Genomic DNA, 16,401 nt, shown 5'->3' with positions numbered 1-16,401 from the left:
AAAGTGCGTCTTCCTAGCTCCAGAGGTAGAATTCCTGGGGATGAGGGTAGCAGCAGACGTGATCAGCCCTACTGCATCCAAGACAGAAGTGATCCAGAGAGCACCCAAACCCCGTAACACGACGGAGCTGCGTTCGTTCCTGGGGCTCCTGGACTATTTTGGTAACTTTCTTCCCAAATTGAGCGCGCTGTTAAGAGCCGCTACACGTGCTCCTACGCAAAGGTCGCGAATGGGTCTGGGGGGACAGCCAAGAAAGGGCTTTTAATCGAGCACGCAATTTGTTATGTTCCAACACGCTTAACACTATACGACCCATGTAAGAAACTTGTGTTAATGTGCGATGCGTCGTCCTATGGTGTCGGGTGTGTGTTACAGCATATCAATGTCAAGGGTCAGTTACAGCCAGTAGCTTATGCCTCCAGGAGTCTATCCCAGGCAGAAAGGGGTTACGGGATGGTAGAAAAGGAGGCGCGCGCATGTGTATATGCGGTAAAGAAAATGCACCAGTACCTGTTTGGCAGGAAATTTGAGCTGGAGACAGATCACAAACCCCTAATGTCCCTTTTGGCCGACAACAAGGCCATAAATGCAAATGCATCGGCCCGCATACAGAGGTGGGCACTCACGTTAGCCGCCTGTGACAATACAATTCGGCACAGACCGGGCACCGAAAACTGCGCCGATGCACTCAGCAGGCTCCAACTAGCCACCACTGAGGGGGCTACCGAGCATGCTGCTGAGATGGTCATGGCTGTTGAAGCTTTCGGAAGCGAAGGCTCACCCATGACAGCCCGTCAGATTAAAGTCTGGACAAATAGAGACCCGCTATTGTCTCTAGTCAAGAAATGTGTCCTGAATGGGGACTGGGCAGCGACGTACAGGGCATGCCCTGAGGAATTTAAACCATTTCACAGGCGCAGGGATGAACTCTCGATTCAGGCCAATTGCCTACTGTGGGGAAACCGCATAGTCATGCCCCAGATGGGCAGAGAGGTGTTCATCAGAGAACTCCAAAATGAGCACCCGGGCATTGTCATGATGAAGGCAATTGCCAGGTCACACATTTGGTGGCCAGGGATAGACGCAGATCTGGAACTTTGTGTTCGCAGGTGCAACACGTGCCCCCAGCTGGACAATGCGCCCAGGGAAGCCCCCCTTAGCCCCTGGCACGCAAAGCCTTGGTCACGCATCCATGTGGACTACGCAGGTCCTTTCATGGGAAAATTTTTTTGGGTTGTCGTAGACGCCTACTCCAAGTGGATCGAGTGTGACATTTTAAATTCAAGCACATCCTCTGCCACGGTAGAAAGTCTACGGGCAATGTTCGCCGCCCACGGTCTACCGCACGTTTTGGTCAGCGACAATGGCCCGTGCTTCACAAGCACTGAATTCCAGGACTTCATGGCAGGCAATGGAATTAACATTGTCAGAACGGCACCGTTCAAGCCGTCCTCAAACAGCCAGGCAGAACGAGCAGTGCAGATAATCAAACAGGGAATGCTCAGAATCCAAGGGGGTTCCCTACAAAGCCGCTTATCACGCCTCCTGTTGGCCTAGAGATCCCGACCACACTCGCTCACAGAGCTGCTAATGAAAAGGACGCTCAAAACCCGGCTATCCCTTACACACCCGACCATGAAAGACATTGTCGAGAGCAGGCACCAGCCACAATATGACTACCATGACAGGAATGTGAGGGCGCGATGTATAGATGTAAATGATCCTGTTTTTGTCCTCAACTACGCTGCAGGGCCCAAATGGCTCGCAGGCACTGTGATTGCCAAAGAGGGAAATGGGATTCTGGTAGTTAAACTTACCAATGGACAAATCTGCCGCAAACATGTGGATCAAACAAAAAGGAGGTTCAACAACCCCATAGAAGAAGCAGAGGAAGAACACGATGTAGAGTTCACTCCACCACAGGTGACCGCACACCGGAACCAAAGGGAGGAGAGCCCAATCACTCTGGGAAGTCTGGAGAGGCCTGAGGCACTGCAACAGCAGACACTCAGGCCAGCGCCCAACAACCGGAGCCCCGACTCAGGCACTCTACAAGAGAGCGTAAACCACCAGAGAGACTCAACTTGTGATCCCAACAAGACTTTGTGGGGGGGGGGGGGGGGGGGGGGGGAAGAGGAGGTGATGTCATGTATTCAACCAGCATTGTAACCCATGTATAATCTGACCCAAGTTGTACACTGAGAGAACAATGACCACTAGGTGGGAGACACTCCTAACCTGGACCTTCAGGTATAAAAGGGGAAGCTCCACCCACCTTCATCACTTGAATGACCTTCTCTCAAGCATGGGCCTCGTGTGCATTTATATTGTATAGCAAGGACGTATCAACTATCATACCCATTAATGTGGGAAAAAATGTTTCAAATATAGCACCTCATAGGATGTCTTCACCCGAGAGAACAGAACCATTTGGTAACTTACAAATGTCAGGATTACATATATTTCCACCATTAAGCAATTTTAGATTGATGAACAAAAACCTTTCATGTCGTCGGGACATTCCAAAATGCTTCACAGGCAAATAATTATTTCACAAGCAAACATAGTAGCTATTGTAGCCAATTTGTGAACTGCAAGGCCCCAAAAACACTAATGAGATCAATGATGCTGTTGGTCTAGGAATGTCCAGCCTGACACTGGAGAACTCCCTGCTGTTCAAAAATGTGCCATGGGATCCGCGATACATCCACCTGACCAGGCAAAAACCTTGGTTTAAATGTTATGAGCTCAACAATGTAGCACTAACTCACTACTGTTGTGACACGTTAGCCTCAATTATGTGCTCACATCCTGTAGGGATGCTTGAGCTAGTAGGGGTCTGATTCAGAGGTGAGCCTGTATCATTGAACCAGGCATATACTTAAAAGGTTGAGAAAAATATATATGAATGATACGCACTTACGGCATTTTGCATTTAAAATTAATGCAACAAAGGTGAATCAAATCAGGATTGTGTCTGATGTGGAGAATGATTTCATATTGTAAAGGGTTAATGATGGTATTTTTGAAAAGCAAGACATTTCCTTTTAATAGATACAAACACTGTATTTAACAATTAAAGTTTCCTACTTAAAGTTTCCATTCATCTTCTGTAGCATAGCACCGAGTTGCAAAATGAACCCCAATCTACTTATTTTTCAATCAATAATTGTTATAAACCAATTATAAATACTTCAACCCAACAAACACACTCAGCATCCCAAGAAAATATAATTAATGTTTGTTGAAAGAGGTGCTAAATGAATGAATGAATCATTGATGAAACTGTAAATGATGAGGGCTGATGCCAATCCACCTTGGAAATGATAAGAACTAAGAAATAGGAGCAGGAGTAGGCCATTTGGCCTCTCGATCCTGCTCTTCCATTCAATAAGATCATGACTGATCTGATCTTCGCCTCAACTCCACTTTCCTGCCCGCTCCACACAACTCTGTACTCCCCTATTATTCAAAAATCTGTCGATCTCCACCTCAAGTATATTAAATGACACAGCCTCCGCAGCTCTCTGGGGCATAGAATTCCAAAGATTCATGACCCTCAAAGAAGAAATTCCTCCTCAGCTCCGTTTTTAATGGGCGACCCCTTATTCTGAAACTATGCCCCCTAGTTCTAGATTCCTCCCCCCCTCCCCCGAGGGGAAACATCCTCTCTACATCTACCTTGTCGAGCCCCCTCATTGTCTTATACGTTTCAATAAGATCGCCTCTCATTCTTCTAAACTCCAATGAGTATAGGCCCAACTTGCCTTCATAAGACAACCCCTTCATCTCAGGAATCAACCGAGTGAACCTTCTCTGAACTGCCTCCAAAGCAAGTATACCCCTCCTGAAATAAGGAGACCAAAACTGTACACAGTACCCAAGGTGTGGTCTCAATACCCTGTACAGTTGTAGCAGGACTTCCCTGCTTTTATACTCCATCCCTCTTGCAATAAAGGCCAACATTCCATTTGCCTTCCTAATTACTTGCTGTACCTGCATGCTAACTTTTTGTGTTTCATCTACTAGGACCCCCAAATCCCTCTGTACCGCAGCATTTTGTAGTCTCTCACCATTTAAATAATTTTTGATTACAAATCAAAAATCTTTGTTTTCCTGTAGAGGTAGGATGCTGTGGCATCTCCTACTCTGATCACAATGTACATTATATTAGCTGGCTTAAAAGTGCCAAAATCCATTAAACTTTGCTTAGCATGCTGTGTCAGCTCAGCTACTGCTGCAAGTTACACCGGCAACTTCAAGAGAGCCAAACATGCACCTTAACCAATATGGTACCTAACTTCCAAATCTAGTTTCAGCTTCTCATTTTATATTCCCAGGAACTGCAAGAATGACTGACCAAAAAAGAAATAAATAGTGTGGAACATGATTAATGTGAATCTTTAAGCAACAAATCTATAAATTCAGCCACCCTATTTATTATGGGGTGAATATGAAAGCAATGGTAACAGTGCATTGCAGCTTCACTGGAAAGTGACCAAGGATGAGAAGTTTTCCCCCCTGAAGGTCTGCAAGAGGTCTTCAAGATTATAAAAAGTTATGGTCGTGACATATGATTTCATTAATTTGAGGGAATAATGTAAGAGGGTGCAAATTTATAATTAAAGATTATACAAAACTCTGCCACAAACCATCATTAAAGCCATGAATTCATTCAGAAGGGAAATATATGATGGGAGGAATATTGGAGGGTAGAGAGAGCAGGAGAGTCATCACCATAGGCAGTCCCTCTATACAAGGATGACTTGCTTCCATGCCAAAAAAGGATAAGTTCACCAGTGTTTCAATGAAGGACCTAATATTCCAGGTCCTGAACTACATGTTGAAGAGTGGAAGATGCCAGTTAATGGATTTTTTTTTAAAAAACATGTGGTGACCATTGCACACCAGCCACCACACAAGCTTGACAGAGCTAGGTCTTGGTCCAGTGACAAGTATTAACCAAGACGACTGGAGACCTGCTCTGCTGCACAGACCTAGTGCGCACACATATCGCTGTGTGGGCTGGCCCGTACTGTCCCTGGGCCCTCACCTCTTCTGGCCCCGAACTCACACCTCTCCTGGGCCCCGATCACATCGCTCTGCAAACTCTCGTCGCTCCTTCGCTCCGACCTCACCGCTCCTGCCCACGCTCCAATCACCGATCTGGACCTTGATGACGTCCCTCTTCACTGCAGTCACCCTCCTGCACCAGCTCACGCTGTACCACACTAATCCCGGGGCCCCTCGCCACTTCTTTTATGGCCCCAACCTGCCACTGATGGTATCTTGCAGGTCGGGCCCACCACACTGCTCCAGGGGCCGCTCGCCGCTCAGTACCATATAGATTTGATGTGCCAGTAATAAAAAGCAAGATTAATGGGAAGATCTACCTTAAGACAGTCCTAGCCATTGTTCAAAAAAGGTTCTTAATTAGTTTACATAGCACTTACTGCTAGCATCACACAAAATGTAATCAAAAAGTTCAAATGACCTGAATTTTCATAGGGCAAGATGCTGCTAAGTTAGAAAATGCAAATAAAAAAAATATACTCTCACATTTCAAAATTAACTCTCAAGACATTGATACTGGCTTAAGGCAGCATCATTGTCCAGGAAAGAACTTTGTATAAAGAGAGGAAAAGATAAAACTTCAAAAGTGGCTGTAGGAAATGTACAATAACTAAACATAAGCAAACAATTCCCCAACAGTACATATTTTTTGTGCGCTCAATACTAAATACAGCAGTTGGTTCAGAACAAGATATAATCTAGCTCGATATAGCAGCTGGCTTGAGAAAACTATCAATTTATGAGGTCAGATTTTATGTTGCAATAAATAAATTTTTTCCCTTACAAAATCTTCCACAGCCAATGCTTTGGATACAAAAGTCACCAGCTTACAGACATCCATTCAGGCTACACCAGCTGTCAAAAGGTACACAAAAAGGCACCAATTCTCCCTTTCATCTTCACTTACCAGCTTACATGGCTCACTTTAAAAGGAACAATTGTTCAAATGTATTTTACAGGCGATGAGAATGTTGGGCAGGGTCCAAGAAAGAAATCATAAGCAATCAAAGGCAAAGTCAATGCTGGGTTGAGGCATTCAGAAGTACATAAATAGGCAAGGAGGTAGGAAAGTTTATGGGGCAAATCCCAAAGGACACTAGCATTGTGGATGAACACTGCCATCAGTGGTAGCACAGTGCGACAACACACAGTAAACGAAAGTAAGAGCAGAAGATTGATTCTGGAAAGATCTGTTGGAGATTGCAGAGGTAGCATGGAAAGTGCTGTAAAGGAGAACAATTTTAAATTGTGCTGGAGATTAGGGAGCCAATACAAATCGACAAGAACAGGAGTGAATGCATTCTTAACTTGGATAACACAACCCTGATAAAATATTTGAAATAATTCTGAATACAAATGGCAAATTGAAATAACAATTTAAAAAAATGTAATAACATAATACATAGTGCTTCTTTAAAAATCCTGATCCTGATACTTATGAATGAAAAAGGGCAAAGTCTGAGCATAGATGAAACGAAACAAGCACGTCTTCTGATACTTAGGGCAACTCGAGGCCTAACTCGTTCTGGCTTGGCAAACATGCACTTCCACCCATTACTTACCACTGTCAACTTTAAAACGCTCATATTTGCTTTTGAGAACATCTATATCCGATTCTTTGTCGGTGATGAGTTTCTCAAGCTTGGTCACAATGCTTTTGGGGAGTTTGGCAAATTCAGCGCGATCTAACAACAGCTGCAACACAGCCGCCGCCATCTTACGGTCTGCGCCCCCAACTCCGGCCCGTCTGCAGACGTAACAAGGCGCTTGTTAAACGCGCATGTGTAACACGCATGCGTCACAAGCCGCGCAGCACCCTCTGGGAGTTATAGTCCTGTGTCGGTTTAGTTTCCTTTCTTAAAACACAGAATAAACTACAATTTCCGAGAGGCCTCGTGGGCCCTTTGTTTCCCCCCCGCCCCCAACTGTCGCAATCCACGCTAGAGAACGCGGGTAACTCAAAAAGTCCAGAAAAAGACAATAAGCCCCTGTGATCTTCCAACACTCAATCTAGTATCCATCTACTCGGAACACCTTCACGGCAAACGAGCCAAAGGTGGACAGAGGAAACGTTACAAGGACACACTCAAAGCCTCCCTGATAATGTGCAACATCCCCACTGACACTTAAGGCGGTCTTTAGCCAGGGAGTCCCAAGTGGAGGAAGTGCATCCAGGGGGGCGCTGAGCACCTCGAGTCTCATCGCCGAGAGCATGCAGAAATCAAGCGCAGGCAGCGTGCGGCAAATCAGTCCCACCCACCCTTTCCCTCAACGACTATCTGTCCCACCTGTGACAGGGACTGTGGTTCTCGTATTGGACTGTTCAGCCACCTAAGGACTCATTTTTAGAGTGGAAGCAAGTCTTCCTCAATTCCGAGAGACTGCCTATGATGATGATTAAGGATGTCAATTATTAAGGATGTCATAGCAGCGCATTTGGAAAGAGGTGACATGATAGGTGCTTGTCAGCATGGATTTGTGAAAGGGAAATCATGCTTGACAAATCTTCTGGAATTTTTTGAGGATGTTTCCAGTAGAGTGGACAAGGGAGAACCAATTGATGTGGTATATTTGGACTTTCAGAAGGCTTTCGACAAGGTCCCACACAAGAGATTAATGTGCAAAGTTAAAGCACATGGGATTGGGGGTAGTGTGCTGACATGGATTGAGAACTGGTTGTCAGACAGGAAGCAAAGAGCAAAGAGTAGGAGTAAATGGGGACTTTTCAGAATGGCAGGCAGTGACTAGTGGGGTACCGCAAGGTTCTGTGCTGGGGCCCCAGCTGTTTACACTGTACATTAATGATTTAGACGAGGGGATTAAATGTAGTATCTCCAAATTTGCGGATGACACTAAGTTGGGTGGCAGTGTGAGCTGCGAGGAGGATGCTATGAGGCTGCAGAGTGACTTGGATAGGTTAGGTGAGTGGGCAAATGCATGGCAGATGAAGTATAATGTGGATAAATGTGAGGTTATCCACTTTGGTGGTAAAAACAGAGAGACAGACTATTATCTGAATGGTGACAGATTAGGAAAAGGGGAGGTGCAACAAGACCTGGGTGTCATGGTACATCAGTCATTGAAGGTTGGCATGCAGGTACAGCAGGCGGTTAAGAAAGCAAATGGCATGTTGGCCTTCATAGCGAGGGGATTTGAGTACAGGGGCAGGGAGGTGTTGCTACAGTTGTACAGGGCCTTGGTGAGGCCACACCTGGAGTATTGTGTACAGTTTTGGTCTCCTAACCTGAGGAAGAACATTCTTGCTATTGAGGGAGTGCAGCGAAGGTTCACCAGACTGATTCCCGGGATGGCAGGACTGACCTATCAAGAAAGACTGGATCAACTGGGCTTGTATTCACTGGAGTTCAGAAGAATGAGAGGGGACCTCATAGAAACGTTTAAAATTCTGATGGGTTTAGACAGGTTAGATGCAGGAAGAATGTTCCCAATGTTGGGGAAGTCCAGAACCAGGGGTCACAGTCTAAGGATAAGGGGTAAGCCATTTAGGACCGAGATGAGGAGAAACTTCTTCACCCAGAGAGTGGTGAACTCTACCACAGAAAGTTGTTGAGGCCAATTCACTAAATATATTCAAAAAGGAGTTAGATGTAGTCCTTACTACTAGGGGGATCAAGGGGTATGGCGAGAAAGCAGGAATGGGGTACTGAAGTTGCATGTTCAGCCATGAACTCATTGAATGGTGGTGCAGGCTAGAAGGGCCGAATGGCCTACTCCTGCATCTATTTTCTATGTTTCTATGATGATAGTATCTGACTGGGACTCCGGGAGGAGATCCTCAGCCACAGGGAGAAGACGGTTGAGGAGGGTAGTCCAGAAAAAGACAATAAGCTCCCGTGATCTTCTGAACACTCAGTCTAGTATCCAATTCTATTAGGAACCCATAAAACTCCGCAACTCTCCTACTATGTCTGGCAGATTGGAAAAACCATATCATTTACATAGAAGCTGGAACGGGCCTTTCGGCCCAACCAATCTATTTTAGTATTTACCTACCATGCTCGCAAATAGTTTAAATCCCATTTACCCACCCTGTTTCCTTATCCTTTCAACGACCTAATCAATCTAATATTGAACGCTGACATAAGTGTCAGCCTTTGACTCATCTTTCGACCCGACTGCCTTCTTATTTTCCAGTGTCAGCTGTGGCTCAGTTGGGTTGTGGTTTCAAGTCCCCCTCCAGAGACTTCAGCACATAATAAAATCTAGGCTGACACTCCAGTCATCATCATCATCAACAATAAGATTACAAAAATTCCCAGTCTGGGGAAAAATAACTTGTTAAAACCAAAGTTATTAATAAGGGACAAGCTCACTAAAATTCTCCATATATGTAATGCAGAACTGTATGGATTGTCACATGGAAGGAGTAAGAGAAATGTGTAAAAATTGGCTGTTTGTAATGAGTATTTGGATTCATAAAGGCAAAATACTGAGCTCCGAACTGTGATCAGCCATAATTTGTGGCCGCTACGGGCTGCGCAAGTTACGGGTTTAGGCATGCGCTGTGCATGCGCTAAAACCTGGAATTTGCCATCTTCACAGATCACACACATCCTCAGGAAAAGGACCTCCACAGCTGGAGAGTTGAGCTATTTGACCACGTCTGCCCAGCAAATGCCCATGAAGTTATTACGCCCAGTAAAAGCAGGCATAAGGCCTGCTTTTACTTGGCGTAATAATTTAAAGAAACATAAAAATGAAATGTTTTCAATCATTTATAAAAAGCCCTGTGCAATGTTTATTTTTAGCCCTGTTAAAATATGTACATTTTTCAAAAAAATTACATTTTTGTTTTAAATATTTAATTAAATGCCATTTTAATTACTTTTAAATTTGTAATTTTTTTTATTTGTTTGATGACTAGATCTATTTTTTTATGTGATCCCCATTCATTCTTATAGGCATTCCGTACATATGGAATCCCCATAAGCTTGAATGGGGATTCCTTTCTTTGATTGGTTGGACCAGCCCACGTGATCCCAGGGGCGCTTGCGAACCCGTTGCGCCCCTGGGATACATGGGGCTCTATGCAAGCCTACGCATAGAGACGCAGGAGCACAATAGTCTCCGTGGATCCTGAAGCAGAAGATAGTTAGTAGATTTTTTGCTGGTCGGAGGTATCCGCCCGTGGGAAGCCTCCAACCGCAAATTCAGCCCCATAATGTTTGAATCCCCAACCAACCATTCGGTATGGTTGTAAACATGACCTTTTACGTGTATGTTTATGTACGATCACAGGTGCTATATTCTTAATAAATCTGTGATACTTGATATTCAATGTTTAGAACTTTTGATATGAGGAGTATATTATAAATAATAACACCTACTCTCTAACAAAAGGAAATAGGAAAAAAAGACTGGCAGATACTATAAGAAGAAATAGTGAGGGCTTTTATAAACATATTACAGAAACGGTAGAACCACTGAAGAATAAAGGAGGGAGTCTGATTGTGGAGGAAAAGATATATTTTACTTTTTTTTTAAACAAGTGAACATGGAAGTGATAAAGTAGTTGTACTGGAGGAGGATATGGAACAACTTAAAAAAATGATGAGAGAAAAGTAATTGGTTCTGAAAAATTAGCAGAACTTAGGGTGGAAAAGTCACCAGACGCTGATGGCATATACCTAAGTCTCTTGAAAGAAGTCAGAGAGGAGATGGTAGAGCCTCTGGCCACAATTTTACAATCATCCTTAAATATGTAAATTATGCTGTGGGATTAGAGAGTAAAGAAAGAGTTTGCATTTATATAGCGCCTTTCATTACCTCATTACAACAGTGACTGTATTCCAAAAGTACTTCATTGGCTGTAAAGCACTTTGAGACGTCCGGTGGTCGTGAAAGACGCTATATAAATGCAAGTCTTTCTTTATCTCAGGATGCCCAAAGTGCTTTACAGCCAATGAACTACCTTTGAAGTGTAGTCACTGCTACAATGTGTGAAACGTGGCAGCCAATTTGTGCATAGCAAGCTCCCACAAACAGCAATGTGATAATGACCAGATAATTTGTTTTGGTAATGTTGTTTGAGGGATAAAATCAACCAGGACACTGGGGAGAATTCCCCATCTTTTCTTAGAATAGTGCCATGTGATCTTTTATGTCTTCCTGCGAGGGCATGTTCAACATTTCATCCGAAAGTCGACACCTCTGACAGCCTTGATTATACTCCATAACCCTCTGACTCAGAGGGCTGAGCCAAAGGCTGACTCTTCTTACAGGCAATTGCCTTTTTAAAGATCAGCATGTGCCTTCTTTTTAAAGGAGCACAACAAATAAAGACTGTAACTTACCAAAAAAGTTGAAAGGAAACTTCACAAATTAATTTAAAATTCTATTCCTGGGGATGAGGATGCACTCCAATCTGTCAGAGTGACATTAAACCTCCGGTGCCTACCAGTCGCGGAAGGCCTCATATGTGTCGGTGGACACCGCATGCTCCATCTCCATGGATACCCGGGCGCGAAAGTAAAGAAAGATTTGCATTTGTATAGTGCCTTTCACAACCATTGGACGTCTCAAAGTGCTTTACAGCTATTGAAGTACTTTTGGAGTGCAGTCACTGTTGTAATGTGGGAAATGTGGCAGCCAATTTGCACGTAGCAATCGCCCACAAAACAGCACTGTGATAATAGAAAATAGGTGCAGGAGTAGGCCATTCGGCCCTTCGAGCCTGCACCACCATTCAATAAGATCATGGCTGATCATTCACCTCAGTACCCCTTTCCTGTTTTCTCTCCATACCCCTCGATGCCTTTAGCCGGGCCATATCTAACTCCCTCTTGAATATGTCCAATGAACTGGCATCAACAACTCTCTGCGGCAGGGAATCCCACAGGTTAACAACTCTCTGAGTGAAGACGTTTCTCCTCATCTCAGTCCTAAATGGCTTACCCCTTATCCTAAGACTGTGTCCCTTATTTCTGGACTTCCCCAACATCGGGAACAGTCTTCCTGCATCTAACCTGTCCAGACCCGTCAGAATTTTATATGTTTCTGAGATCCACTCTCATCCTTCTAAACTCCATTGAATAAAGGCCCAGTTGACTCAGTCTCTCCTCATATATCAGTCCAGCCATCCCGGGAATCAGTCTGGTGAACCTTCGCTGCACTCCCTCAGTAGCAAGAACGTCCTTCCTCAGATTAGGAGACCAAAACTGAACACAATATTCCAGGTGAAGCCTCACCAAGGCCCTGTACAACTGCAATAAGACCTCCCTACTCCTATACTCAAAACCCCTAGCTATGAAGGCCAACATACTATTTGCCTTCTTCATTGCCTGCTGTACCTGCATGCCAAATTTCAATGACTGATGTACCATGACACCCAGGTCTCATTGCACCTCCCCTTTTCCTAATCTACCGCCATTCAGATAATATCCTGCCTTCGTGTTTTGCCCCCAAAGTGGATAACCTCACATTTATTCACATTATACCTCATCTGCCATGCATTTGCCCACTCACTTAACCTGTCCAAGTCACCCTGCAGCCTCTTAGCATCCTCCTCACAGCTCACACCGCCATCCAGCTTAGGGTCATCTGCAAACTTGGAGATATTACACTCAATTCCTTCATCCAAATCATTAATGTTTATTGTAAATAGCTGGGGTCCCAGCACTGAGCCCTGTTGCACCCCACTAGTCACTGCCTGCCATTCTGAAAAGGACTCGTTTATCCCGACTCTATGCTTACTGTCTGCCAACCAGTTCCCTATCCACGTCAGTACATTACCCCCAATACCATGTGCTTTAATTTTGCACACCAATCTCTTGTGTGGGACCTTGTCAAAAGCCTTTTTAAAGTCCAAATACACCACATCCACTGGTTCTCCCTTGTCCATTCTACCAGTTACATCCTCAAAAAATTCTAGAAGATTTGTCAAGCATGATTTCCCTTTCATAAATCCATGCTGACTTGGACCGATCCGGTCACTGCTTTCCAAATGCGCTGCTATTTCATCTTTAATAATTGATTCCAACATTTTCCCCACTACTGATGTCAGGCTAACCGGTCTATAATTACCCATTTTCTCTCTCCCTCCTTTCTTAAAAAGTGGTGTTACATTAGCTATCCTCCAGACCATAGGAACTGATCCAGAGTCGATAGACTGCTGGAAAATGATCACCAATGCATCCACTATTTCTAGGGCCACTTCCTTAAGTACTCTGGGATGCAAACTATCAAGCCCCAGGGATTTATCGGCCTTCAATCTCATCAATCTCCCTAACACAATTTCCCGCCTAATCAGGATATCCTTCAGTTCCTCCTTCTCACTCGACCCTCGGTCCCCTAGTACTTCTGGAAGGTTACTTGTGTCTTCCTTAGTGAAGACAGAACCAAAGTATTTGTTCAATGGTCTGCCATTTCTTTGTTCCCCATTATAAATTCACCTGAATCTGACTGCAAGGGACCTACGTTTGTCTTCATTAATCTTTTTCTTTTCACATATCTATAGAAGCTTTTGCTGTCAGTTTTTATGTTCCCAGCAAGCTTCCTCTCATACGCTATTTTCTCCCTCCTAATTAAACCCTTTGTCCTCCTCTTCTGAATTCTAAATTTCTCCTAGTCCTCAGGTTTGCTGCTTTTTCTGGCCAATTTATATGCCTCCTCCTTGGATTTAACACTATCCTTAATTTCCCTTGTTAGCCACGATTGAGCCACCTTTCCCGTTTTATTTTTACTCCAGACAGGGATGTACAATTGTTGAAGTTCATCCATGTGATCTTTAAATGTTTGCCATTGCTTATTCATCATCAACCCTTTAAGTATCATTTGCCAGTCTATTCTAGCCAATTCACGTCTCATACCATCGAAGTTACCTTTCCTTAAGTTCAGGACCCTAGTCTCTGAATTAACTGTGTCACTATATTACACTCCAGGAAATCCTCCTCCACTGTATTGCTACCAGTTTGGTTAGCCCAATCTATATGTAGATTAAAGTCACCCATGATAATTGCTGTACCTTTCTTTATTGCACGCATCCCTAATTTCTTGTTTGATGCTGTCCCCAACCTCACTACTACTGTTTGGTGGTCTGTACACAACTCTCATTAGCATTTTCTGCCCTTTGGTATTCCGCAGCTCCACCCATATAGATTTCACATCATCCAAGCTCATGTCCTTCCTTACTTTTGCATTAATTTCCTCTTTAACCAGCAATGCTACACCATCTCCTTTTCGTTTCTGTCTATCCTTCCTGAATGTTGAATACCCCTGGATGTTGAGTTCCCAGCCTTGGTCACCCTGGAGCCATGTCTCCGTAGAGCCAATTATATCATATTCATTAATTGCTGCCTGTGCAGTTAATTCATCCACCTTGTTACGAATACTCTTCGCATTGAGGCACAGAGCCTTCAGGCTTGTCTTTTTAACACACTTTGCCCTTTTAGAATTTTGCTGCAATGTGGCCCTTTTTGATTTTTGCCTTGGGTTTCTCTGCCCTCCACTTTTACTTTTCTTCTTTCTATCTTTTGCTTCTGCCCCCATTCTACTTCCCTCTGTCTCCCTGCATAGGTTCCTATTCCCGTGCCATATTAGTTTAACCCCTCCCCAACAGCATTAGCAAACACTCCCCCTAGGACATTGGTTCCAGTCCTGCCCAGGTGCAGACCGTCCGCTTTGTACTGGTCCCACCTCCCCCAGAACTGGTTCCAATGTCCCAGGAATTTGAATCCCTCCCTTCTGCACCACTCCTCAAGCCACATATTCTTCTGAGCTATCCTACGATTCCTACTCTGACGAGCACGTGGCACTGGTAGCAATCCTAAGATTACTACCTTTGAGGGCCTACTTTTTAATTTAACTCCTTGCTACCTAAGTTCAGCTTGTAGGACCTCATCCCGTTTTTTACCTACATCGTTGGTACCTATAAACATCACGACAACTGGCTGTTCACCCTTCCCCTTCAAAATGTCCTGCAACCGCTCCGAGACATCCCTGACCCTTGCACCAGGGAGGCAACATACCATCCTGGAGTCTCGATTGCGGCTGCAGAAGCGTCTATCTATTCCCCTTACAATAGAATCCCCTACCACTATAGTTCTCCCACTCTTTTTCCTGCCCTCCTGTGCAGCAGAGCCACCCGCAGTGCCATGAACTTGGCTGCTGCTGCTCTCCCTTGATGAGTCATCCCCCTCAACAGTACCCAAAGCGGTGTATCTGTTTTAGAGGGGGATGACCGCAGGGGACCTCTGCACTACCTTCCTTCCACTGCTCTTCCTGTTGGTCATCCATTCTCTATCTGTCTGTGTAACCTTTACCTGCGGTAAGACCAATTCACTAAACGTGCTATTCACGGCACCCTCAGCATCGCGCATTCTCCAGAGTGAATCCACCCGCAATGCGGTCTGTCAAGAGCTGCAGCAGGGTACACTTCCCGCACATGTAGTCGTCAAGGACACTGGAAGCGTCCTGAGGTCCCACATAGCACAGGAGGAGCATGACACGTGTCCGAGCTCTCCTGCCATGACTTAACCCTTAGATTAACTTAATTTGGCAATAACAATGATAAAGGTTACCTACCGATAGTCTGTTGATCTGATAATTTTTTTTGTTATGTAGATTGAGGGATAAATGATCATAGGTAATCCCTCGGAATCGAGGAAGACTTGCTTCCACTCTTAAAATCAGTTCTTAGGTGGCTGAACAGTCCAATACGAGAACCATAGTCTCTGTCACAGGTGGGACAGATAGTCGGGATAAATATTGGCCAGGATACCGGGGATAACTCCCCTGCTCTTCTTCAAAATAGTGCCGGGATCTTTTACGTCCACCTGCAAGGGCAGGTTTAACGTCTCATCCAAAAGACGGCACCTCCGACAGTGCAGCATTCCCTCAGCATTGCACTGGAGTGTCAGTCTAGATTTTATTATGTGCTGAAGTCGCATGCAGGCCGTGATCCTTACCAACGGATCCATTACAGACCCAACCCATGTCCGGGATCAAACAGGGCTGCGTCATTTCCCCAACCCTTTTCTCAATCTTCCTCGCTGCCATGCTCCACCTCACAGTCAACAAGCTCCCCGCTAGAGTGGAACTAAACTACAGAACCAGTAGGAACCTGATCAACCTTCGCCATCTCCAGGCCAAGTCCAAGACCACCCCAACCTCTGTCGTCGAGCTACAGTACGCGGACGACGCCTGCATCTGCACACATAGAGGCTGAACTCCAGGACATAGTCAACATATTTACTGAGGCGCACGAAAGCATGGGCCTCACGCTAAACATCTGTAAGACAAAGGTCCTCCACCAGCCTGTCCTTGCCACACAGCACTGCCCCCAGTCATCAAGATCCACGGTGCAGCCCT

General features: G+C 44.8%; 1 protein-coding gene across 5 annotated transcripts in view; it reads right to left on the bottom strand.

Moving 5' to 3' along the window:
- tprb (translocated promoter region b, nuclear basket protein) overlaps positions 1-6,834 on the bottom strand; it is a 140,864-nt gene extending 134,030 nt beyond the window's left edge. For all 5 annotated transcript variants that reach the window (XM_070887144.1, XM_070887145.1, XM_070887147.1 and 2 more), the window contains exon 1: positions 6,636-6,834. In XM_070887144.1, the coding sequence (XP_070743245.1) occupies positions 6,636-6,789 (154 nt within the window). In that variant the 5' untranslated portion in view covers positions 6,790-6,834. The remainder of the gene's footprint in view (positions 1-6,635) is intronic.
- Positions 6,835-16,401: the final 9,567 nt, after the last annotated feature.

The sequence above is a fragment of the Pristiophorus japonicus genome, chromosome 8 (assembly GCF_044704955.1).
Source record: "Pristiophorus japonicus isolate sPriJap1 chromosome 8, sPriJap1.hap1, whole genome shotgun sequence".
In the NCBI taxonomy this organism is placed as follows: domain Eukaryota; kingdom Metazoa; phylum Chordata; class Chondrichthyes; family Pristiophoridae; genus Pristiophorus; species Pristiophorus japonicus.
The sequence above is the reverse complement of the archived record's forward strand: the minus strand, read 5'-3'. Positions and strand labels throughout refer to the sequence as shown.